Below are 27,395 nucleotides of genomic sequence, written 5' to 3' on the forward strand. Positions count from 1 at the left end.
GATTAGGCATGAAATAATATTTGAAAGAATGTATTTAGTTTTGGGCTCCCTCCAAGGGATGCATTTTAAAGGGTATGAAAATTGTTTTTATCTAGGAGTGCCCTGATTTCCTAGATTTCGTTTGCAGTTTATTCTGTGGATCCTGGTTTCTGATAGCACTCTTCTAATAGACTCTTGAAAGCAATCTGGCCACTGAACAGTGACGTTTGGCACCTCCAAGCCTGGCTCAGTCTGCACCTTTGCTTCCAGAGTCAGACTGGTTAGAGTTATTGGCATCTGTGTGGTCCCTTTTGCATGCTGCCTGCTGTCTATACTAGGCCAAACACTACCAGGATCTATTCCACCACCGCACTCCACCCATCCCCACTCACCCTCATGCCCCAATACTTCATGTTGAAAGTTAAGAATTACTGAAAATTTAATGGAATTACATGGTGAAGTCACATAGTCTAGATTATAGTTTTACTTTTAAATCACACCTCGAAAACATTCATCAGTTTTGTATGCATTTCAAATGCATCAGCATGCTTCACCCGAACACTTCTTAAGCAACCATGTCTGAACTAATCTTTAAAATTTTTCCTTCATCCTCTAATTAATGATTCTGTACTGGAAAGAACATGAGTTCACAATTCTCTGATTTGTATTTTCTCTTAAATCTGTTGCTGGACAGGAGGTGTGGGCTAACTCTGAGCAAGAGTACATAAAGATTAGTGACTTGAATTGTATTAAATCTGTGTTTTCTTCTCAGACTACAATTATGTTTCTGTTTACATAAAAGTAATTTTGAATGTATATATGCTGTGCTTTTAGATACCTTTGTCTGGCTACGGAGGAACAAGTAATCTTATTTTGGAAAATGTTAAAAAATTATCGGACAGCTACATGGTAACAGTGAAAGATCTAATACCTGGCCAAGAATGCAGAGTTGTTTTTTCTGTTCGTAACACTGGTTCTCGGGCAGCTTTTGTTAAAGTAGTAGGTTTTAAGGATTCTCAGAAAAAACTTTTGCTGGATCCTCAAGTGTTAAGTATTCTTCCCAATAAATTTGTGCTCAAGGAAAGAACACAGGAAGTAAGTATGAAAGTCTCTTATTTAGTAAATAACTTGTTTTTAGATTATTTGTTAAGAACCTTAATTAGACTTTAATATAACATTATATATTGTTATTCTAGACATTTATTATTAGATATGAACTCATTTAGATTGGAAACAGGAACTTGGGGCTAGAGAACTCAAAGGGCTGGTGCTCATGCCTTGCCACACTAGCATGGTACACCAGCAAGCTCTGTCTAGTCCAATGATAAAAAAGGAAAAAAATAGAAATGGATTCATTTTTAAGTTAATGATTTGTATGTGTTTTTTGTGACTAAAAGCTACACTATTAATTGAAAATAATAGAAATGCCTAATCTTATGTTGCACATGTGCATTTATGTCTATGTGGACTATTTAGGAGAGTATTTAATATTCACTCTTGATTTCGTTTTTCTCTTGACATCAGGATGTCACTATAATATATAACCCATCAGACCGAGAATGTAATTATCAAACTACAACAGAAATGTCAACAATATACTTCTTTAGTGGAGATGAAATTTTAAGGCAGCGGTTTCGAAGGTAAGGTCCCTAAGATGATAATTCAGTAAAAATGAAGGCTAAATAAATTGGAATTTGGAGTTTATAAATTATATTTCACTACTTATGAGTCAGTAAATGAATAATCTTTTATCATGGTGAAATTGGTGTGGCTACATAATGTGAGCTACATAATATGAGAATGAAATACCTGTAGGAAATTCATTTTCTGTATTTTCTTGCACTGTTGTAAAATCTTATCACGCCGAAGGTTGTATGTTCACGGGCTCACTGGACGGCACTGTTTCACCGCCTGCGTTCGGTGCTCTTGAGCCACTGTGTGTGGCCTGGATCGGAACGGCTGTTGGCCAAGGGCAGACGGAAGAAAAAACGGGGGCCAGGCCGGTCTATATCAATAGTAGTTTATTCCAATCCTCTTCACTCCTGTCTTTCTCTGCCTCCTTCTCTCCTGGGCCCCAGTCTTGGAAGCTCTCTCCTTCTGGCTCTGACTCTGGATCTCTGGAGCCCGAGCTCTCTCACTCACTGTATCTTCTTTTTGAGACACACATTAATCCTCTTTCTGTTTACTCAAATATGAGCCTCAGACTGTGTTAGGACCATCGATTTTAGAAAAGATGTAAGATTTCTGAAATAGTATATTGAATAAACACACATTACTTGGAATTTTTTAGGAATATTGTGAATTATTTAAAAGGATCAAGTGATACTAGAAATGTGTAGGATATTTAATGCAACTAGCCAAGTCTAGAAAATGTGGTACACCAATTAAAATATAGATTAATTGGAAGCATTATCAAATTTATGTCTAGATGTGATTTAAACATTGGTGATATGCTTATATGCTGAATTCAAACTTCTTGTATTACTGATTTTGTTTCCTGTGTAATCAAAAAATAAATACGAATGGCCACAGTGGGTCTCTCACACTGCTTCCCCCACCTGGAGTGGCCAGTGGCGATAGGCAGACGAAGGAGGGAATGAGGGCCAGGCTAGTTGGTATCAACTACAGATTATTCCAATCTCATCTCCATTCTCCCCCGGATCTTCTCTTTCCTCGATCCCTCTCATCCTCCTCTTGGATCCTGCTCCTTCATACTTCTCCTGGATTCTCCTTCTGCATCTACTTCCCTCAGCCTACTCTTATAGCCTTAGTTAAATCCCAAATCATGCAGGTTGGGGTAATAATTACATGTAGGTGTGGTCATATAATCAGCAGAGGTAAAGTCCTTCTCTCAGGGAAAGCTTCTAGGGCAAACTCAGTAAGACAACCCACCCAGGAGTGAAATTTCACCAATGGGTGTGTTTCTCCTTTCCTTAGCCCAAAAAACATATAAACATTTATAATATTAGTCATTTTGTATGGACATAGTAAGAGATACTTTAAGCTTATGGGATTGCTCTCCTGGGGCCATCTCGCTATAGATCTCAGACTACAGTGCTCAGGCCAGATTAGTCTTTCCTAATCCTAGCAGGGTCCTAATTCAGTTGTTACTTTTTGGATTATGACAGAATTTGTTCATGATCATGCTCTTAACTTATAGTTAAGGTATTATGGTATTTTGACCTGGCCCATTTCGATGCCAGGGTAGTTCACAGCTTGCCCTGGGCCATCCAGTCTCTCGTCGGGACCTTGCTTTTGGGGTGCTAAGAACTAAGGGCAACTGAGGCATAAATTGAGAAAGCAGATGCCCAGGAGTGACTATTATTTGGAGTCAGTTAACTCCCAAGTTACAAAAAAGCAGAATATTAACTGTCTTCCTGTGTCTATACAAAAAGAACATTATTCTGTAGTAACTATGCAAAAGACATAAGGGAAGGAGAAAGGCAATATTTAACTTGTAATACAAGTTCAATGTCCTTAGAAAGATCTGACCTTACAAGTTAACAGAGTCTGATTAGAGGGAAAAGGTGATAGAGTGGTTGTGGAAGCAGAGCACAAAGAGGTAGGAAAGATAAGGAAAGAAATGGGAGTGACTCAAGAGCACTGTTGGGGGTAACCCAATAAACCTAAGCTCCCTGTGGCAAGGGAGAAAGGACAAACCAGTGTTATCCTACAGTTTCCTAGTTTAGAGAATTTGCACATAAAACAAATAAAGCTCAAGGTGTTTCATTTGTTTGCAGGAAGTCATTAACTCACAGTTTGGGGGTGGGGGTGTACCTAAAATGAATTTTGATGTTCATTTTCTATTTGTATGTTCAGGCATACTACTCAACTTTGAAGGTGATTTTATTTGCAGTTGAGTATTTTAGGAATTAAAATTAATATTCGGAGAAATTAGGCTAATAGGCATTTTGTTTTATTTGTTTTCTCTATTGGGCATAGACACAGAATATTTTTGAACAACTCTGCTAAAAATTTCTAGTAACAAAATTTCTTCTGAAAATTTGAATATTACAGGAAAAATTTTTAGTTCTCTTATCACAAAGATTCTCTGCAAGAGGAGAAATAACCAAAGATACATGATAGTTTAATTCCCGTCTGATTTGTATCATTTTCTTGGCATATTTTTTCCTGAGACAAGTTTCTAATTATGACAGATTATTAAAAATTATGAAAATGTAAAACCTGAAAAGAATCTAATTTTATTCCTCTCTCTTCTCTTGCTCTGTAGTTCTGTTTCGATAACATCAAAATAAAATTGGTAATTATATACTACCATGTATCACTTTTCAAAGGACTGTCCAACCATGTGGCCGCATTTGCTACCACACGACACTTCATACCACACATCCTACCCATACTCCAAGAGTATAACACCACATTTGATGGGATTCAAAGTAGGAGACAACCAGTCTTAGAGGGGAATATTTTTTTTCTACAGGCATGTGTGTGTGTGTGTGTGTGTATAAAAGCATACAAGACTCAACCTTCAACAATATGTTAGTCATCTCTTATAGAAGGGTGTAAAAATCTTTAAGGGCGGCCAGGGGAAGGCCCCAATGGCTCTGCCCCTAGCCGCCCACGTTCGGGGTGGGCCTGGGCCCTGAAGCACACAGCTGAGGAAGTGAGGGCCACGCCAGTTGATGGATCAGATGCTGTTTATTCCATTCTCATCCCTGTTCACTTCTGTTTCTCTCTCTCCTCTCTCGGCCCCTGATCTGGAACCCCTCTTTCCTGGCTCTGGCTCTGTATCTTGATCCTGATCTTCTCTCCTAGCCCCCTCTTACGATCACTATCAGGACCATCCTGTTGTTTGTCGATTGCCTCGAGCAGGCCCCAGTAACATCTCCTTCGTCCTAGCCTTGAGATTTTTTAAAAAGTGCCATATTCAAGGTTCTTTCAGGGTTAGGAGAATGAGACCCATCATTACAGTCAAGTTAAATCCCCACAACCTTGAGGGGCTGGGCTTACACATAGGTGTGGTCACAATCAGTAGGGTTAAACTTCTTCCCCTGAGGGGATGCTGCTTCTAGGACAGATTCTCTTTCAGCAGGACCACCCACCCAAGGTGGTGTTTCTCCTCTCCTTGTCCAACAATATAAGCACTCATAATATTAATCATTTTGTATGGACACAGAGATGCATTAAGCTTATAAAATTGCTCTCCTGGGGTCATCTCTATCTCAGACTACAGTGCTCAGACCAGATTAGTCTTTGCTATCCCAGCAGCGTCATAGTCTCGTCATTACTTTTGGATCATCACAGCATTTGTCATGATCAACCTCTTAACTTATAGTTAAGAATTGTGGCACTTTGGCCAGGCCTATCTCGATGCCAGGGTAGCACATAGCTTACCACTTGCCCTGGTTCCATCCTGTCCCTCGTCGGGACTCTGCTTTTGGGGGCGCTAGGAAGTGAGGGCAACTGAGGCTTAAGTTGAGAAAGCAGATGCCCAGGAATGAATAATATTCGGAGCCAGTTAAATCCCAAGTTACAAAAGCATATATTGTCTTCTTGTGTCGATACAAAAGGACATTGCTTTAAGGTAAACTATTCAAAAGACATAGAGGAGAAAGGCAATATTAACTTACAATATAAGTTCAGTGTTCTAGAAAGATCTAACCTTACAAATTAACAGAAATTGATTAGGGGAATAAGCTGATTAACTGTTTGGGGAAGAGAGCATAGAGAAGTAGTTACAAATAAACAAAAGAATGAGACTGGGATGGGTGTGACCCGATAAATCTAAGCTACCTGAGGAAGGACAAAAAAGTTTTACCCTACAGAAGGGCTAATGGCCCGTTGGTGAAATACAACAATCTTCACACGCTCTCCTCTAAGGAAACCTTTTTGTAGTATTTTCAGCGGGTTTTTTTTTGTTTGTTTGTTTGTTTTTTGCTTTTTGGGTCACACCCAGCAATGCTCAGGGTTACTCCTGGTTCTGCACTCAGGAATTACACCTGGCAGTGCTCAGGGGACCATATGGGATGCTGGGAATCGAATCCGGATTGGCCGCGTGCAAGGCAAACACTATCACTCCAGCCTCCAGCGTTTTTTATAACAATACAAAATATATTATTTCGGTTCTGCTTTGGAGCAGGAGTTGAGGTTTGGGTTGAAAACATCTGAAATATGGTGGTGGGAAGGTGTAATGGTGGTGAAATTGGTGTTTGAATATTAAGTATAATCAGATATTGTGAACTACTTTCTACAATAAAAAAATTAAAAATAATAAAACAATATGAAAAGGAAATTAAAAACAAAGGAACTTCCAAAACATCATCTTTTTAAACTTGCTTATATTAGGGTCTAAGATGAACAAATGCATTCATGCTATTTGTAGGATTTGAGGGAAGTGGGTACTGGTGAAGGGATTGGTGAAACACTATGCACCTGAAACTCATCATAAATAATTTCGTAACTAATTCATGATTTTTTTTAATTTTTAAAAACGTTTAAAAATATTATTAAGATAATTTTATATATGGGACCACATTCAAATAAAAATCTATTGACAGAGCCCTGTTGCATAAACCAGAGATTCTAGAACAAATACTTCCAGAAAACAACATGCTACATAACATTGATTTTGCTGAAACATTTGAAGATGAGCTACTTGTAACTGAAGGTAAGAACTCAAACATACTTTAAACAGTTTTAATTTTTCTCCTCGAAATTAAGAATTTTCAGAAATCAAATGACATGGATCATTTGTAGTATTATTTAGATTCATCGATTTCAAGAGCGTTAAGTGTAGATAATGGCATTAGGCTGGATTAGGGCATAGCTCTATGATGTGATTGTATGGGTTCTGTGCTGAAACTTTCCTTTTTGAACTTCTTGTTCATGCAGGGTTGTTATGAGGTCAAATGAGAGTTCTTCTATGTATAGGTTAGATATTATTGCATCTCTTCTATGAGTAGATCTCTTACTAAACTCAAATGAATTACTATTTAGAATTTAATGATTATAAACTTTGAATTTCATTTGCCATTTGCTTTTCCGCTATTTTATTTGAATTTTGTTTGCTGTTATGCTTACTTTACAACTCATGCAGGAAGTAGTGAATGTGTATATGGGAACGTGTAGTATGTGACCCCCAAAATAAGGGGTGGAAAGAGTATAGGGGTTAGCTTGTATGTAGTTAACAGTGGTTCAATTCCAGGTTCTATGTGGTTCCCTGAGCAACGATAGGAGTGATCCCTCAGCAAAGAGTCAGAAGCAAGCCCTGAGCATGACCCAGTGTGACCCAAATGTCCACTCCTTCCATAACCTAAAATAGATGGTGTGGAATTTCTGCAATCTGTTTCCCTGTTGGATCTAAACAATTCAAATATCTAATATTTATTACTGATACAAATATATGCGGGTTGGAGCAATAGCACAGTGGGTAGGGTGTTTGCCTTGAACGCAGCTGACCTAGCTGACCCAGGTTCGATTCCTACGCCCTTGGAGAGCCTGGCAAGCTACTGAGAGTATCTCGCCCTCATGGCAAAGCCTGGCAAGCTACCCGTGACGTATTTGATATGCCAAACACAGTAACAAGTGTCACAATGGAGACGTTACTGGGCCCGCTTGAGCAGATCGATGAACAACAGGAGCTTGTTCACTGTTAGCTTGTATGTAGTTAACAGTGGTTCAATTCCAGGCTCTATGTGGTTCCCTGAGCAACGATAGGAGTGATCCCTCAGTGACAAATATATGTGGATATTCAGACATATAAAATTATCTGAGCAGATTTTCTTATATTGCATATAATAGATTTTCCAGTATTGCATATAATAGCAAGAAGTGAGATTTTAATCTAGAGATCCAAGAATAATGGAATGTTTTATTTGTGTTTGGGTCACAGCTGGCCAGTGTTCAGGCTTACTCCTGGTTCTGCACTCAGGGACAATTTCAATCAAGAACTCAAATAACCTGCTGATGATGTCACCCATCAAAGACAGGATTGAATTGAGATTTGAGATCAAATGGGGAGTGACAACTTTCCCCTCAGGATTACTGGCTTCCTTGAGAGAATTTTTGTATTGTCTGGAGCAGCATCTCTCAGCTATGGGAAGAGTCAGTTCCGCCTGTTTTGTATTGGTTAATAGTTCACCGATATGTCTGTTGCAGTTGAACTTATGGTTATTTGAACAATTTGAGTAATATTTGCTAGAATATACTGCAATCACAAGTATTTTACCCTCTTCCAAATACGTGCTTAGTAGCATATTTTTAGCAGTTGACTTAATGGTTGGGTATTTTGATTGTTATCAATTTAAAATGACACTGTGTGTTTTTGAAATTTAGATTTCCATTTTTTTGTAATTTTTAATCTCTGTATAGCTTGTATAAATTTTTTCGTTTTATGCTTTGATAGAGAGATGTGCAGCTCCAGTAATATTTTAATTTACCTACAATGTTTATTTTTCTATTTTTATATTTCTCATTATCTCATTCCTACTCTGGACAAACTTGCAGGCTATCGAATATAGCCTGCCCACAGGGCAGAGTCTGGCAAACTCCCCGTGGCGCACCAAATATGCCAAATACCAGTAACAATGATGGGTCTCATTCTCCTAAAAAGCCTTGAATATAATCTCAGGGCTAGGATGAAAGAGACGTTACTGGGGCCTGCTCGAGGCAATCGACGATTAACAGGATGATGAATGAATGAATGAATGAAATGTTTATTTTTAATTTATTTTTTCTAATTTTTGTTAGTGAGACACCATGAGGTACAGTTGTAAACTTAAAAATTTTGTGCTTGGATTTCAATTATACAATGATCAAATACCCATCCCTCCACCAGTGCCCATTTCCCACCACCACGGATCCCAGTATCCCTCCCACCCCCCATCCCACCCATCCCACCTTGCCTCTGTGGCAGGGCATTCCCCTTTGTTCTCTCTCTCCTTCTGGGTGTTGTGTTGGATGATTTACTTTCCATTGATCACTTTGCATGCCGTGCGGTTAGGAAAAAATGTCCTGGTACCCGCATGCCAGAGCCATGCTTGTAGAAGCTCATGGTCACCGGGATTCCATCTGGAGAAGGCGGAACGGCAGCACCTACCCCATCTGGGACCTCCCGGTGATATCGGTTCTGGGGCCCGTAGCATTCTCCGGGAGCTGTGGGATCCTACAGCCGGTTTTCTTTTTTGTTGCTGTGTGCTGTAAGATGGTGCTGGGGGGTGAGTTATGGGCATGACTTCCGTAATCAGAAGTTGCCTGGGAGCCGGGGTGGCTCCATTGCAGTTTGGAAAAAATGTCCTGGGACCCGCATGCCAGAGCCATGCTTGTAGAAGCTCATGGTCACCAGATTCTAATTTATTTTTTTTTAATTGAATCACAGTAATATACACATTTACAAATGTTCATGATGGGATTTTAGTCATATAAGGTTTCATCACACATCCCTTCACCAATGTACTTTTTCTACCACCAATGGTCCCAGTTTCCCTCCCGCACCCCATTGTACTGCCTGCCACAATGGCAAGCATCTCTCTCTCTCTCTCTCTCTCTCTCTCTCTCTCACAAGCATCTCTCTCTCTCTCTCTCTCTCTCTCTCTGTTTCTTTCTCTCTCTCTCCCTCTCTCTCTCTCCCTCTCCCTCCCTCCCCCCCCCCTCCCCTGTTAGGCCTTCCCTATAAAGTTTGCAATACAGATAATAAAAATTTATCTGCCTACAATATTTAGTTTGTAGAGCGGCCTAGTTTTTAGGTTTGCATGAATTGCAGTATCTGTGAACTACCACTTATAAATTGTATCCCTTTGACTCTGTGCTGCAGATTCTTCATCTTTGAGGTAAGAATATACCTATCTCAGAGTTTTGAAACTAGGTTTCTATACACAAAGAAATTAGAACAGGATCTGGCCACAGTATGCATTTATACACATGCTTGTTACCACATGCCTTTCATAAATACACTTATTCCATATGCTCACAGCAACCCCTGAGTAGATTGTCACTCCATATTATACTTAAGAAGACTGAATTGGCGAAGGTCAGAGATAAGTTAGCAGCATTCTGGTCTAGGGCAAGAGCCGGACATGAGGCTGAGCTGCTGTGTCCACTTCACGCTGTCATCATCATTAAGAATAAAACACTACTTCTTTTTTTTTTTTTAATGTAGTAGTACTGCTATTTATTCAGCCACTGATTAGCTGATTGAATTGGGCATGAACTCCACCTTTTTTTTTTTCATGTTTTATAATTTCATTTATTGAATCACCGTGAGAGTAGTTACAAAGCTTTCGGGTTTAAGTCTCAGTCATACAATGAAACACCTGTACCTTCACCAAGGCCCATTCTCCACCCCCCAATACTCCAGTATACCCCCATCCTACACCCTCCCCCTACCTGTGGGGCAGATGATTTCCACATTACTCTCTATTTTGATTACATTCAATATTTTGACACCAGACCCACCATTATTATTTGGGATTTTACCCCAACACTCAGATCTGCTGAAAAGGCAACAGTAGACAAGTTGTTTTCTATTGCTAGTTATGAATAACATGATGTTGTGTGGCTGCAGTAGTGGCCGCACAATTTTGAAATTTTGAAATTTTAACAATTAAGTCTGGAGGGATTTCTGCCGAAACCTGCTGGGTTCCGAGATTTGTTCCGAGTCTCTTGGATGATGGCCCTTAGTGATGGCCCAAACCTGACTGTCCAATGGCCTCTGGAGGATGGCGGCCACTGAGCCGCCTAGGGGGAGCAGGCAGAGGGACAGCACCCTTTTCCCCCTGAAATAGCCTGGTGACAGTAACCTACTGCGGGGTCCGAACACATTTCTGCCAAAAGCCACTGACTTCCAAGATTTGTTTCTTAGTCTCTGGTATCATCGCCATTAAGCAGCTTGATCAGGAGCCAGAGAGGCCGTTCGTGGGCGGCAACTCAGGGTCTTGTTGGGGTGGGGAGGAAAGGGTCGGCTCCACCCCCATCCCGTGAGGCCCCGTCTGTCTCGTCACTGCAGGCCCCAACCTGAGTGTCCAATGGCCTCTGGCGGATGGCGTCCACTGAGCCGCCAAGGGAGAGCAGGTGGAGGGACAGCACCCTTTCGCCCCTGGGGTGCCCCGGTGACAGTAACCTACTGCGCAGTCCAGATGCATTTCTGCCAAAAGCCGCTGGTTTCAAGATTTCTTTCTGAGTCTCTGGGATCATGGCTGTTAAGCAGCTTGATCAGGGCCAGAGAGGTTTGTGGGCGACAACTCAGGGTCTCGTTGTGACGGGCAGGAAAGGGCCGGCTCCACCCCCATCCCATGAGGCCCCGCGTGTCTCATCTCTGCAGGCCCAAACCTGACTGTCCAGTGGCCTCTGGAGGATAGCGGCCACTGGGCTGCCAGGGGGAATAGGCCAAAGCACGAAACCTATTCCCACCTGGAGTGGCCCAGTGCCGGTAACCTATTGCAGGGACTGGATGCATTTCTGCCAAAAGCTGATGGGTTCTGCGATTTGTTTCTGAGTCTCTTGAATCATGGCCATTAAATATCTTGATCAGGAGCCAGAGAGGCCAGTCGTTGGCGGCAACTTGGTTCTCGTTGGGGTGAGGAGGAAGAGGCTGGCTTCACACCCATTCCGTGAGGCCCCGCGTGTGTTGTCACTGTGGGCCCAAACCTGACTGTCCAGTGGCCTCTGGCGGATGGCGGCCACCGAGCTGCCAAGGGGGAGCAGGCGGAGGGACAGCACCATTTCCCCGCTGGGGTGGCCCGGCAACAGTAACCTACTGTGCAGTCTCGATGCATTTCTGCCAAATGCTGCTGCGTTTAGAGATTTGTTTTGAGTCTCTGGCATCATGGCCGTTAAGCAGCTTGATCAGGAGCCAGAGAGGCCATTCATGGGCGGATACTCGGGGTCTTGTTGGGACAGGGAGGACAGGGCTAGCTCCACCCCCATCCCATGAGGCCCCACGTGTCTCGTCACTGCGGGCCCAAACCTGACTGTTCAGTGGCCTCTGGAAGATGGTGACCACTAGGCCTCCAGGGGGAACAGGCGAAGGCACGAAACCTATTCCCACCTGGGGTGGCCCAGCTCCTGTAACTTACTATAGGGACTGGACCGACGCATTTCTGCCAAATGCCGTTGGGTTTCGAGATTTGTTTCTGAGTCCCAGGGATCATGGCCATTAAGCAGTTCAATCAGGAACCAGAGAGACCATGCCTCCAATTATATAGCTGAGCCGATGGTGGTTTGTGTGTGTGTCTCCCACATACCTAACTTTTGGCTGTTTACTTTCTTGGTAAACTTTGCCCCAAGTTTTTGGGGTCTGGCCAAAGGCACAGCAGCAATTTTGGGATATTTGGAAGTCTGAAGGCGCCATCAGGCTGCTGATGCACTTGCCTCACAGGTACAGATTGACCTGCTGGTGGCACCATACCCCCAAAACGCTACTTCTCACCCAGGAATATAACATTGCTGGGGCACTCTTTAAGTTTATGAATACTGAGTGATTATATAAAGCTTATTTATCTCAAATATTATTTTCTGTTTCAGTGTATGATTTTCCCCAGCGACCTAATGACATCCAGCTCTTTTATGGAAATATGCGTAAAATGGTGCTTTCAGTAATTGGAGAATTTAAAGATTCTGTTTCCAGAAGAGAATTTGTAAAGTTTTCCACCAGAGCTAGTTTAGAATCTCAAAGGTAAGATTAAAGCCTTTCATCAGATTTTGAGATGATTTGATTCAAATTAGAGTTGATCTTTCCCGCTCCGCTTTTATTTTTGTTACAAAATGTTTATTATTTCACCTTTATTTTTCAGTTTAAGTTGAAATAATTTCACACTCCAAGAAAAATTTTTAAATGATATACAGTATATTTCATCTACTTCAGACTTAACTTTGTTATATAACATATTGTCACATTTGCCTTTTTTTAAAAAAAAGTATTTGTAACTTCTGAGCCATTTATGAGTAAAGTGAAGGCCTGCTAACTTTTAAATTCCCTAAATGCTTTCATACAGGCCCATGGTAAGCCCATCAAGAATAGGGCATTAAGATATTAATATTCATGTATACTATTGTAGTTTAGGCTCCATTCAGAGTTTTTCAGTTTCTTTAAATTCTTCATATTGGGTAGTGGTCTAGTAATTCTTTGAAACTTCAGATGGTATGCAGACATCAGGAGCAGGAAGAAATTAACTGAGTGTTCTAGTTAAAGTTTCTTACTATTTGACCAAAATGACATTTTTTTTACCATTTATATAATTAGTGTATACAGTATTTGTGAAGGATTTTTATTCACTTAAAAATACACAGTATATTTTTAGTTATGGCAGAGCATAGCAAGCTACCCGTGGCATACGCGATGTGCCAAAAACAGTAACAATGATGGTCGTCATTCCTCTGATCCTGAAAGAGCCCCCAATATGCCATCAGGCTACACTAGCACATGACAGGTAGGAATAGAGACGTTACTGGCGCCTGCTTGAGCAAATCGATGAACAATGGGGTGATAGTGATATTTTTAGTCTTATATAAATGTTAATTTATGAAAAATTAATAAAACCGTGATGTAATCTGCTTTTCCTCATGTTTCATTTCTCTCATTTGCACACTCCTTTCCTCTTCATCTGACAGTTCCGGGAAACATGGTGGCAGTATTTCCTTGGATGTTTTACCGGTTAAAGGTCCTCAAGGCTCTCCACTTTCTCAAGCTGTTCACCCGCCTCAGGATAAGTCTGACCCTGAAGAAACGTTGACTGTCCAACCTGAACACCTAATTTTGGTGGTCCCGTCTCCAAGTGAGTATCTGGGCTGGTTCTGCTGAAATGCCCCCTGGGAACCCAAGCTGTCCTTCTGCTTCTGGGACTCTTGTTGGTTATACAGATGGATGTCCTGCCTCAGTGACCGCCACAGCACTGGCCTAGAGGCCTGGCTCAGACTTGTTCAGAGCAGGGTTCTTAACCAGAGGCCTGTAAGGCTGCGTTCCTCAGTTAACTCCCAGCCCTCCTATGGCCGACCCTTCCCTCCACCACATTCCCTGCCCCATAGTGCTCACTGGGCAATGGCCTCTGTTGTTCTGTATGGTGTGGTTTTAGAGTAGGAGCAAATTTTGTACCTGTATATGGCTCCAAGGTGAGGTCGGTGATAACTACTTACTTCTGAATTTCCTTTTTCTTTCTGATTTTGTTTAGGATTGGCACTTTTTTTCAGTACCATGATACTTTTCCAGGAGTAAGCAAATGGTCTTGGCTTACCAGGGATTTGAAATTCCTCAATAACACACTAGTATAATTTATTTTTGCTGTTTACATTTGGCCTTTCTACTAGTGCTAAATGTAAGTTTAGTAATACTTGGTTTATCTGATAAATCCTAGGTGACCTGGCAAGGACGGGGCATTTCCAGATTTTAAATCATTCTACTAGGTTACTGAGATTTGAGCTGTACTGGCCAGCACATTGCCTTACAGTAACTCCGCAGCATGGATTTATCTCTCCAGAGTAAGTGTGACTTCCTTTTTCTGGGTGCTAGTCATATCGTAGGCTGGTGTGGGTATCATGCTTAATAAGTTGTTTTAATTGATTCTGTAGAATTTTGCACTGTGCTTAGTCGGGTACAGCGTGCCACAAGTGATCCTGTGAGACCACCATAGGTGAAGCTTGGGCCATTGCATTTGTACAACCAGTTGTGGTTTAATTTAAAAGGGTAAAGAGAGAGGTATGAGATGGGAAAGTTTTCCTGGAGCGAGAGACATCAGGCATGGCTCTGTGCCTACAAAATTATGAACGAAGGAGTTCAGTCGTACATTTAGGGGGGGTGGGGGGGTGTCTGTAAATGTCAGCAGCCACTGGGTTTGGCTCATTTGTTCTCCTGGTTTTGTCTAAAGGATAAAATTTCAAGAAAAAACTTCCTGATTTTTAGTATATCTGAGCCGTAACCTAGTTTGCTGTTTTCCACAAAGAATATCCTAAGAGAGAAGTAAGTCTCAGGGGCCAAATGTTGACGAGCAGCTGCCCTCTGCTGATTTTTAATAGCTACAACTCTACATATTCTTAGGGGGCTTCATCTGAAAATTGCTTTATATTTGCAATGATCAGTTTTGCAGAAGACCAAGGTGAAGTTTATTTATCTGTGAAATTGTATGCATTTTAGGAGCATTTATTTGACTAAGACTGAGCTTAAATCACGGTTAGGTCACTGTAATAAAATATTGCTATCCGTTAAGCATTTACTTATTAAGTTTATAAAGATAAGGAAATGATAGGACGGGGTTTTCACATGTGTTTCACTATTAGTGATGGAAACTTACCTTGCTCAGCTGTTTTTGATGTGTATCAGATTACCGTTTATACTTGGGAATTTTTTTCATATCACAAATATGATTGCATTGTCCAAATTTAAAACTCTTGGATTCTATGATGCGTGAAGGTAACTGTGAACAACAGAAAAAATTTGCAACTGGGTACAAAGGAAACAATTTTTCTTTCCTTTTCCATCTTCCTTTTTCTTTCAGTTTCATAGCTGTTACTCTTTTGTACTATAAATCATTCTTAATTGCCATGTGGCTCAGAGTTGTTGAGTATTGGTCTTTTGCTGCAAAATTTTATTTTGAATTGCTTTTAAAATAGAATTTCCCTGGCATGGTTGGTTTTCATAAGATTTGCCCTTAATTGATAGGTTTCCTCCACTTACCTTTTTGTTAGCCATGGGATTAGATTGTGATTATTGCTGCTACAGAGCATTCTTCATGTTCATTATTAAATTCTTTTTTTAAAGGAGTAAATTACAAATTCTTGTGAGTCCTAATTCCTCCTTATCCACAAACCAGTCAATGATCCCTTGGAATGGCGTGATCTACGTACACTGTGACAATGGACAGAAGGTACTTTTTAAAGCGTTTGTTAGCAACATTTCTCTTTTTTGCAGCTTAAGTTCGTACTAGTACTCAGGAGTGAGAAATGAAGTGAAGGTGTTTTCAACCCCAGGTGTATTTAATGGAGATCTGAGAGCATTTGAAATCAAGCTTTCCTATTAGTGAGTAGAAAGAATTATTCTCCAGGAATGGGCTGAGATTGGTCAAGAGTGCAGAGTGGGCCTCTCTCAGAAGAGAGCATAAAATGACATGCCATACATGGGCCCCGGGCCAGGAAGTTTCATTTGGGGCACCCTGCAGGGGGACAGGTAAGATCCCTTCGCCCCAAGGGACCTAGCCCCAGCAGCCAGAAACCTCCAGAACTCAACCTCCGTCATGCTCACAGCCACTCTCCATACCTTCGGACAAGCCTCACCCACGAGTAAACTTATCCCTGGATGCAGCCGCGCAGCAGCTCATACCTCACATCATTCATACTTCAAGAGTAGCATGCCACATTTGATGGGGTTTAAAGTAGAAGGCAACCAATCTTAGAAATATGTTTATATATGTATATATATGCACACAAGGCTCAACAACATATTAGTAATCTCTTATAGAAGGGCTTAATGGCCCCTGGGTGAAATACAACAGTCTTCACATACTTTCCTCTAAGGAAAGTTTTTGGAACATTTTCAGCAGTTTATTCATAACAAACAATATGAAATAAGTTATTTCAGTTCTGCTTTGGGGGAGGGGTTGAGTTTGGGATGGAAACCTTCAAAATGTGGTGGTGGGAGGGTGTAATGGTGGTGAGATTGGTGGTGAGATTGCTCTGTAGCAGCAATATTAAATGTAATATTAAATGTAATCAAATATTGTGAACTACTTTATAAAAATAAAATTTAAAAAAAAGTGCAGAGTGGGGTCTCAAAGCCTTTTTCTCTCATGAAAGTCATTGTCAGGTTTCTAATTTGTCTCTACAAGAAAGGAAAGGGTGTTGGCAGAAAGAGGGGATATAATCAAAGATTTACTCTGAGGTCTGAAAAGTATTTTTAAGGTTTTTTGTGTTTCATTTGTTTGGCCTCTTATCTAAAGTAGGAATTTAAAGATAAGAATTGTTGCTAAATATCATAGATATATTTATGTGTAATTCTTTTGCTGGCTCATTTCAGAAAGTTGTGAAAGTTCAGATTCGAGAAGACTTGGCACAAGAAGAACTCACTCGTTTCTCCACTCCCTCATTTGGAATCATGAACACAGGAGCTCTTAGTCATCTGACAAAATTACTGCCAAAACCACCTTCCACAAAAGTTGAAATAAGAAACAAGAGTGTTACTTTTCCTACAACAGAACCTGGTAACACTTCAGGTATTGTATTAGGTTATGCAATGAATAATCTGATATGGTCTATGTTATTTTTGTAATTTCCCATAGTTATTACAGATACCAATTTCCCCCATTCAGGAGCTAATGTAATCATCCTGATAAAGGTAAAGGTAAAGGCCCTCCCGTTGATCGTCGATTTGCTCGAGCGGGTCCAGTAACGTCTCCATTGGAGACTTTGTTGTTACTGTGTCTGGCATATCGAATACTCTCGGTAGCTTGCCGGGCTCTCCGAGAGGGGCGGAGGAATCGAACTCGGGTCGGCCATGTTGGCCGCTTGTAAGGCGAACGCCCTACCTGCTGTGCGATAGTCGCATCAGTTATGGCTGGATTTGGAGGACTCAAAAATAGTTAAAGTTAAACCTCGGTATTTAATATTGCTATATTCCAAGATTACAAGGGTCTCATTCCCCCGACTCTGAAGGAGTCACCAATATGGCAGTGTTGAGGAGGATGTGGAAGGAGAGGCCGATAAAATCTCAAGGCCGAACTAGGCTGCAAAAACGAAGAAAGACAAAAATGATCGTACTTGCAATGCACGTACGCTGGCATCAGATGCATCCATCAAGGACCTGATGGTACAAGTGCAAAAGATCAAGTACGACATCATTGGTCTGACCAAGACAAGATGGCATAAATCACATCACACTTTTCGACACTGAAGAAGAACTGTTCCTCGGAACATGTGATAAAAGAGGCGTCAGTGTCCTTGTCAACAGGAACTTGGCCATGAGCATTGATTCATTCGAGTGCCTAACAACCCGAATTGGACGATTACACGTGAATAGATGTGGCTCACTGCCTGCAGTTTCTATCTTCGTTGTCTATGCACCAACATCCAGTTATGATGAAGGAGAAATTGAGAAGTTCTACATGGAGTTGGAGAAGTTCTATACAGTAGACCACACCTTCTACAAGATCATTGTCCGTGATTTTAATGTCAAGATAGGACCGGGACCCATGGCCTAGAATGGAACGAACAGGGTGAGAGACTGTCTAAGTTCATCATGTCAACCGAGACCATCCATGGTAACTCACAGTTTCAGAAGGCCGAATCTAAAAATTGGACATGGGAGTTTGCCGGTGGATGGTTCCACAACAAAATTCACCACATCATATTTAATTGATGATTTTGCCTGACCGATGTCACTGTTGTCCCAAAATTCCAAACGGGATCGGACTACTTTTTCCTTCGTGCAAAATTCTACTTCACAGCAGGGAGAAAGGGCTGCAAAGTTTAAGAAGAGAACTCCCAGAACGACCACCAACTGGGAGCTCTTTGGTACTATTGTTGCAACATGGGAAGATGCCGTCCTTGACAACATTGATGAGGAATACGATTGACTGGTTCAACACCTCCATGATTGTGCGAGCAACACCAAGAGAAAGATGGCCACAAAAAACGCCTGTCTTCGAAAACTCGAGCTTATTCTCCAATGTGGTTTGCCTCAGGCAACCACAAGCTAACGTCCGAGCTCGCAAAGCAGTGCAGACATGTGATACAGGAAGAGAGAAGAGCAGAAGTGCTGGTAGATGCGGCAGAAGCCAGGAAAAGCATTGGTAACGCCTGCCTGTCCTTCACCAACTAAAAGACCAAGATGGCTGCCCTTCGACGTCCTGATGGATCTATCACATCTTCCAGAAGGGCAATGGAGAAGATTATCTATGACTTCTACTCAGATCTCTTCCATAGCCACGTCCACCTGCCGACATACCAAATTCCACAGGATGGATATGTCATTCCCAACGTTCTCCCTTCTGAAATCCGACACGCCATTTCATCGGTAAAGAAACGAACAGCACCTGGCCCAGACAAGGTCAGACCTGAAGAACCTGCCATCCGTACTCATCAATACGCTGGCTCGGCTCTTCATGCGCTACCTGTCTAAATGCAAGGTTCCATCCCAATGGAAAACCAGCAGGACTGTACTACTGTACAAGAAGGGAGACATCCACGACATTAGCAACTATCCCCCAATCTGCCTATTTTCTGTCATCTACAAGCTGTTTACTCGAATCATCCTGAATAGGATTGGCAGAACACTACATGAAGGACAACCATGTGAGCAAGCTGGTTTCCGAAAAGGATTCAGCATGATTGGCCATATCCACACGATAACCAAGCTTATTGAGGTTTCTCGGGAGTTCAAGATGCCACTCTGTCTAACGTTCATTGATTTAAAGAAGGCCTTTGATTCTGTTGAGATGTAAGCGGTCTTTGAAGCCCTCGCCAATGAGGGCATTCAAACTCAATACATCAGGATCCTCTGTGAGCTGTATTGCGGATTCACTACCAGGATCTCACCATTCTACAAAGATGTGATCATCCATGTCAAGAGAGGGGTTCAGCAGGGTGATACCATTTCACTGAAACTCTTCAGTGCCACCCTCGAGAACATCATGCAACGACTGGAATGGGAAGGAATGGGAGTGAAGATAGACAGTCGGCAACTACACTACCTCCGTTTTGCTGATGACATCGTTCTAATAACACCAAACATTAGCCAAGCAGCACAAATGCTGGCCGACTTCAACTGTGAGTGTGGAAAGGTCTGACTACAGCTGAATCTCATGAAGACAATGTTTATGAGAAACGGTCTTGTTCCTGATGTTCCATTCACTCTCAATGGGACAAACATCTCCGAATGCAATAGTTATGTGTACCTAGGTGGAGAAGTCAACATGACGAATGACCTGGCACCTGAGTTGCGCAGGAGGAAGAGAACAGCTTGGAACGCCTTCAGGAATGTCAAAGAAATAGCTAAGAGGATGAAGAACCTCCGGCTCCAGGCACATCTCTTCGATTCCACTGTTTTTCCTGCATTAACATACGCCTCAGAGACCTGGGCCCTAAGAAAACAGGATCAAAACTCTATTCGGGTCTCCCAAAGAGGAATTGAAAGAACTTTGCTTGGAGTATCACATTTCACTCAAATGAGAGAAGGAATCCGGAGTTCCAACCTCTGTTGATGGTCAAGAATCAGGGACGCTGTCTCATTTGCGAAGACTTTGAAAATCTGATGGACTGGACATGTAATGCGAATTGGAGACGACCGCTAGACTAGAGCCATTACCGACTGGATTCCATGGGATGTCAAAAGATCACATGGCCACCCACCTACAAGATGGTCAGACTTCTTCGTCAAGACCCTGAACCATCGGTTTGAGGCTCTTCATGTTCCTAGAACGAACAGACACCATTGGGCTACACTAGCATGCGACAGGGACAAATGGAGACATTACTGGCGCCCACTTGAGCAAATTGATGATTAATGGGAAGTCAAGTGATCAAGTGATATTCCAAGAACCTTTCATTTTGTTGGTTAGAACCATTCCTATCCAATTCTTACTATATATTTGATGAGAAGAACTAATAAATAGCCAAAGAGGAGAGAAAAGTGATTAGAAACTGGCTCTGTTTCTAACTAGTGTAATTTGGGGTGTCTAGAGTGGGTAAATAAACTTTCTCAGTTTCCCTGTTTGAAAATGACTATTGTTGTTAACACATAGATTGAGGAATAAGTAAAATAATATTCGTAAATCACTCAGTATATCCTGTTATCTACTGGCATACTCGGTGTCCTCAGATGACTGTTTTTAGTCTCCACCCCCGCCATTGACAACTCAGTGTCATTGACAAAAGTTGTACATGGGACCTAATAGAAAGGACTTGGGATCCTTTCCCCTTTCCCTTTCCCTTTCCTTTTCCCTTTCCCTTTCCCTTCCTGCCTACCTTCCTGCCTACCTTTCTGCCTTCCTGCCTTCCTTGCATTATCGTTTGTAATTATTTCCAACTGTCATTTCATAATGGTCCCTTCTCTGTCCTAACTGCCCTCTCCCCCACACTTGTGGCAAACTTCTAACAGTGAACCAGTCCTCCATTCCTTGTTCTACTGTCCTTGGGTATTAGTCTTATACTGTTTATTTTTTTATACCCTACAAGTGAGTGCAATCATTCTATGTCTTTTCCTCTCCCTCTGACTCATTTCGCTCAGCATGATACTCTTCATGTCCATCCACTTATAAGTGAATTTTGTAGCTTCATTTTTCCTGGTGGCTGCATAGTATTCCATTGTGTAGATGTACCATAGTTTCTTTATTAATGCATCTGTTCTCAGGCACTCGATTTGTTTACAGATTCTGACTATTGTGAATAGTGCTACAATGAACATAGAACTACAGATGGCATGTCTGTCAAGCTCATGGGCCAGAGAAATAGTACAGGGAACTTAAGCATTTGCCTTGAACCCTACTGATCCCAGTTCAGTCTTAGAACTGCCAGAGTAATTCTCTGGGCACAGAGTCAAGAGTGAGTCCTGAGCACAGCAGATATGGCCCCCAAACACCCCATCTCTGCCTTCCCCCAAGAAAAATGCCTTTCCATAATCTCATAATTGCATTTTATTAGATCGAAACTAGTTTGTTAATCACACTTGTGTTTGTTAGAAAGTAATGTAACTTTTCTTGGACTCATACTAACCTAATGATTAGATTATTTTGTGGTCATCGTAATTATCTCAGTGATGTGTTGGTCACTTGCTTCCCCAAGAGTTTGAGTTGTTACACATCTATTCCTTTTAGAAAATTGTCTGGAACTTGAGAATCGTGGTAACACAGAAGTGAAGTGGCATCTGTCATCTTTAGCTCCACCTTATGTCAAGGTCAGTAATAATCACCTCAGATTTATTTGTTTTCATCCGTAAACTTTATTCATTGTTTTTAAAAACTGAAGTCTTGGAATTTGGGGTGAAGTTCAGTGGGAGAATGCATGCCTTACCTGGGTAAGGTTCTGTGGTCCCAGTGCATACTTAAGAATTGATACACTAATTTACTTGATTTTCCATATAAATGAGCCTAACATCCTCATTTTAAATGATGTCTTAAAGGGAGTTGATGAGAGTGGAGATGTTTTCAGAGCTACCTATGCTGCATTCATCTGCTCCCCTATTTCTGGCATACTGGAGAGCCATGGCATCCAAAAGGTGAGCCTTACCTTTGCCTCACAGCTCAGAGGGTTAAGGTCATAGTGCTGACTAGCCTGACATGTTGCATCTGATTTTAACCCAGAGGATTGACTGTTGGGGGAAGAATTATTAAATAGCATAATTATTGATGAATACAGTAGTGATTCAAAAAGTAAATATCTCAGTTATAACCTATTAAAGTAAGAAATACAATCCCTTTTTCAACATTGTTCAGTTGATCTGTGTTTAAAGAAGCTCATGAATGTGTAATTTCTCATTATGTCCCCAGTGTAGAACAAGTCATAGTTTTTGGTTTTTTCCTCCTTCCTTTAGACTTAGTTTTTGATTGTTGGATGAAGGTGTAAATGGGATTTGTAGAATATATGATATGTTCATCCCCAGGGGCTCTAAATCATTTGAAACTTTTCAAGGAGGACTTGGCTGTTTCCTTTTCTTTCTGCGTGCTCTCAATGTCCATTTCATCTGTAACATTGTCATACTCAAATTTTTTGTTTTGGATTTTGGCCACATTTGGCGATACTTGGAGCTTACTCCTGCTTCTGTGGACAGGGCTTGCTCCTGGTAGTGCATACGGAACCATAGGTAGTGCCAGGGATTAAATCCAGGTTGGAAGCGTGCAAAGCAAGCAACATACCCACTACACTATTGCTGCAGCCTGGTCATTCTCTAATTTTAACGACCTCATCTTGTCAGCCACTGATTTTCTTCTTGCTTTTGCCTTCCTGCTCATGGGCCTGCTGCCTGCATTGCTTCTTATGTTCAGGTTTGGCAGAAGTCACTTCACTTAAATGTCAGTGTCAAGTCCAGACTCAAAAGATGAACTGTTCACCTAACTAGTTGTCAGTGCTTTTTGCAGGAGGCAGAGAGTGATCTGCCCCAGTGATCTCAGGGGATTCTCCCATCTAAGTCCTCTCGAGACCGCCTAGTAGTGGGGACTGAACTCAGGCTCCAGCTCCTTGTGTGCTCTCCTGGCCCAGCATTGTAACACTTTAACACTTCTTATAAAGAAAACTCAACACTGGCAGACTTCTTAAAATGCGACACTGTAATCATTCTTGAGCTTTTTTAGAGGTTGTGTCCCTGGACTTGAGGTCTGTCTATAAAAGGTAACTGGTTATGACAACATTCTGTAGTTCATTGGAGTTATTAGTATGTGACTTGTGCTACCTTTTTTCTGCATCCTTACTATGTATTCTTTTGGTCCCCTTTATTAGTTCTTCCTTTGCCAGTTGGCCAGCAGAGGGTTCTGTAGCACCAGAGTGAAAGATTATTTTTCAGGGCTTGGTGGGTCCTCACTGAGATCTTAACATTGTTTAGTCTTACAATTTTTAGGTAACTTCTTTTATATAAACATTCCTCTTATCTGCCATGAAAAGAGAATGGGTTTGGGATCTGGCATTGCAACCCTCCCACTCAAAAGTGAATTATTTGGATTCTTTTTCAATTAGTGGCAAAGCTAGCCCATGTAAAAACATTTTTTGTCCTTAATTTTTCATACCAGCAAATGGAAGTATATCTTGTAATAGCAATAAATGTGATTTGCTTGTGTGTGATTCTCACCGTCTACATTTTTTTTCTGGGGTGTATTGTTTTTGTAGGTCTCCATCACATTTTTGCCCAGAGATCGAGGGGACTATGCCCAATTTTGGGATGTTGAGTGTCACCCCCTTAAAGAGTCTCATATGAAACACACCTTAAGATTTCAGCTTACTGGACAGGTTTGTGTTACACTGAATTCAAGTCAGTTGTGTGTGTGTATGTGTGTGTGTGTGTGTCTGTCTTTCTGTCTGTTTTCAGCAAACTGAAACTGTGATCTGATAAACTGGGCTGAAAATGTGGATATTTCCCCAGTGTTATTTTAATCTCAGTGGTTCTGTAGTACAGCCCTATAATTTTCATTTTCTCACTTGTCTCTTGATTGGTATGTTTGAGGTCTGGGTTTGTCTCTGAAATCCATGTTAAATTTAAGTGTGTGTGTATGTGTGTATGTGTGTGTGGAGGGGGGCGGGCAGAGGGAAGCCTTAAGTTTCCTTTTTAAAAATTACGAAGGAAATAGAAGTAGGTAAAGGCTTGTATTATCACTTAGAGTGATTATTTCTCCTCCCTCACCCCATGATCTTTTTTTAAACAGAGTGTCAAAGCAGAAAACAAGCCTGTAAAATCATCCAGCTCCACGAGTAGTCTCATTAAAATAGATAATTTAGTTAAGCCGCAAAGAAGAGCAGTGTCGGAAACCTCCGCTGTCATACCTAAGTATGTTGATTTTTGTCATTCTTAAGGATTTGTTATTGATGTGTGTATTCAGTAGAATATTCAGTTACTACATCTGAGTTTACATGTATTACCATTCCAACCAAGATAGAGAAGTTTTCTTTCACCTCTTAATTCTTACATTTTTTTTTTCAGTCAACACCCACTCTCACCCCAGTCTACTGCCATAGATTGGCTTTGCTCGAATTTCATATACATACACATTCTTTGTGTCTTCTTTTACTTAACATAACATTTTTTGGGATCCTGTTCATATCTTGGTAGCTTCTTATTTGGAGATATGAATGAAGCTGCTTTTCCAAATATATATATATTTATATTTATATGTATATATATATTTGGGGTGACACCCAGCATTGCTCAGGAGCAAGTCACAACTCCCTGTTTAAAGGTCTATCCTGGTGGTCCTTTGGTGATCGCACTTGTTCCCCTCACAAGAACACTAGCCTTTAGATATCTTCTTGACCTTGTCTTTAGATTGGGGTGTGAATAGCTGAATTAGAATTGCTGGATCACCTAGTAAATACATGTTTCATTTTATCTTTTTTTCAAAAAATTGAAACTCTTATTTACCAAGTTACTCATAATTAGTTGTTTCGGGAATTAAATGTTCCAACACCAATCCCACCATAAGTGTGTCCTTCCCTCCTCTGCTATTCCCAGTTTCCCACTCAGCACCCTAGCCTGCCCCCTTGCAGGGGCAATCAAATTTACTTCATATTGTTTGTTACAACACAAATGTAAATGGAGTTATCAAATCTGGGGTCAATCAGTCAACTTGTGATAATTGTTCTACCTCACAGTGATGTTTCGAGGTCATTGTCTGAGGATCTGCTGTGCTGGTTAGTGTTAGTTGAGCCTTCTGTGTTATTGTTTAGGCTCGTTGAGCTTGGTGGTCTTCCGTGCAACTTTCCATCAGATTTGCTGTAATCCTACTGGGCTGACAGTACTATGAAATTTGGAGGTGTCCTGGAGCCTTGGATCTGGAACAATTTGGTGGCGTGGCAGTTTTATAAGATTCAGTTGTGGAGCTGGGCCGTTTCTATATCAGAGGATGTCGAGTATGGCTGTGGATTTCTGGGTCTCCAGGCAGAAAGGGGACCCTTTCTGAACCCCCCCCCCCCCGCCCCCCATTTTGAGAAGACTCCAGAGTTCTCAGCCCAGAACTCTGGGAAGATCAGTTGGTATCATCTTCATGATTCCAGTATTTATGGAAAATCTTTCCACCTGTAGTCTCTCTGATTAGGAGGAGGCAAAAGTGGACATGTTAAGATGAATTAGAGGCTGTAGTAAAAATTCAAGACTATGGTCAAGTCTGAGAAGAAGAGAGATGAACAAATTTGGCAAGTATAGAGGAAGGAAAGATGAAGGACTCCAGTGGATAGATAAAAGTGGGCTCCTGGGTGCTATTCCGGAAAAGGGGAGTATAAGTTTCTCATTGAGTTCGAAGAGGAGATAGTTGAGAGGTGTCTGGCTATGTAGGTATGGTCCCCAGAGACTCGGTTTGAGCTAAGATACTAATCTGGGAATCCATGTGATGTGAGGGGACAGTCTTCCCTGGGGTGAGAAGGTCTCTGAAAGAGTGTGGTGTGAGCAGTTAGGGATGTCCATCCATGCCCAGCCCTTGTGGGATAGGAGCCCCGTGTATGAGCATGTGGATGTGAGCCTGCCTGGACTGAGGAGAAGGGCAAGTCAGCAGTGTGGATGCAGGAAGCCAAGGCAAGAAGAAATGACTGCTACCAAGTGCTGCTAAAGGCCAGAGTTTGTGACACAGACTCAGAGGAGTCAGTCTCCTTGTAACAATGAAGAAAGACTGCTCTGAGGTGAAAGTGATAACTTGCTGCTATTATGCAAGTTATCATTGCACCACATTAGGGAGCCTTACTAAGGGAGCTGCCGGCTGCTCTGAGAAAGAGCAGACGCCCACCGTCAACATTGCTCTAAGTCGTGACTAAAAGCAAACTAAAGCAGCACTTTGTCATACATATCAGTGGTTTAATTACTGTGCATTTTAGGTGGTAACTTTCAAATCTTTTTCCAAAGCAGTCAGCTTGACTTGACTCACCGTGGAGTTTATGCCCCAAAAGACGTGTATTGCTTTTTGCCAACTCGAGTTGGGGAGTCAAAGACGTTAAAAATAAATCTGCGAAATAATTCCTTTATTACGCATATGGTAAGTTATTAGAAATATTAACGTGTCTCATTAGAATGTTCTCCCCTATTTGATAACCATTTTCATGGTCACCAGTAAGTTGTTTTTTAATTTATGGATTATGTTAAAGTTGTAATAATGAGTTAATGTTCCAGTGGCCTTAGTGCTGTATTTAAAAAAAAAAAACAAAAAACCTCATAACTGAAAGTGGAAAATATTTTATATTTTTCACTTTTAAAACTTTTTATTTATTTTCACTTCTGTCATATCCAGATATATCTGGTACACTGACTAGTCACAACTAGTATAAATTCTTATTCGAATTCTCCTAAATGTGTTTTTATCCTATGAACATTTGTCTTGCTCTTATATTTATAAAATCTACCCTTAATTAAATGCATGGAATGTTTTATTTATGTTCAAATATCTAATTTGCCTAACTTTGTACGTTTCCTATAAATTCCAGCTGAAGTTTTTAAGCCCCAGAGAACCCTTCTATGTCAAACATTCAAAATACTCCTTGAGGTAAGTTTGTTATATATCACAATGTTCAATGCTTTGTTTCCAAGACATCAAGCTTTCCACTTTCATAGGGAATTGGGATCTTCTCTTGTATCCCTCTTTGTCATCAACAGCAGAGCGCAAAGCCCCCACTTGTGAATCTGTAGAGCAGGTGATAAGGAGTCTGTGTGACACCCTCTGTAGAGCAGCCTGAATTTGGGGCAGTATTTTAAATTCAGCTTATGATTCCTGATATTTTTTCAGTTACCCCCCCAAAAAATAAAAACATGGAACTTTATTTTGTGATTCACTTTAGAATAATTTCCTCTTTAAATGTTT

The 27,395-nt window shown here is 41.2% G+C and overlaps 1 protein-coding gene across 1 annotated transcript in view; it reads left to right on the forward strand.

Moving 5' to 3' along the window:
• Nucleotides 1–27,395, forward strand: part of CEP192 (centrosomal protein 192) — a 108,296-nt gene that overhangs the window by 67,868 nt on the left and 13,033 nt on the right. The window contains exons 30-43 of the mRNA XM_056126924.1: nt 814–1,074; nt 1,504–1,619; nt 6,498–6,607; nt 12,460–12,610; nt 13,546–13,709; nt 14,286–14,409; nt 15,686–15,791; nt 16,937–17,132; nt 21,729–21,808; nt 22,034–22,129; nt 23,731–23,850; nt 24,264–24,385; nt 26,450–26,576; nt 27,022–27,080. Of these exons, the coding sequence (XP_055982899.1) occupies nt 814–1,074; nt 1,504–1,619; nt 6,498–6,607; nt 12,460–12,610; nt 13,546–13,709; nt 14,286–14,409; nt 15,686–15,791; nt 16,937–17,132; nt 21,729–21,808; nt 22,034–22,129; nt 23,731–23,850; nt 24,264–24,385; nt 26,450–26,576; nt 27,022–27,080 (1,832 nt within the window). The remainder of the gene's footprint in view (nt 1–813; nt 1,075–1,503; nt 1,620–6,497; nt 6,608–12,459; nt 12,611–13,545; nt 13,710–14,285; nt 14,410–15,685; nt 15,792–16,936; nt 17,133–21,728; nt 21,809–22,033; nt 22,130–23,730; nt 23,851–24,263; nt 24,386–26,449; nt 26,577–27,021; nt 27,081–27,395) is intronic.

The sequence above is a fragment of the Sorex fumeus genome, unplaced genomic scaffold (assembly GCF_029834395.1).
Source record: "Sorex fumeus unplaced genomic scaffold, SorFum_2.1 ptg000063l, whole genome shotgun sequence".
Taxonomy (NCBI): Eukaryota; Metazoa; Chordata; class Mammalia; order Eulipotyphla; family Soricidae; genus Sorex; species Sorex fumeus.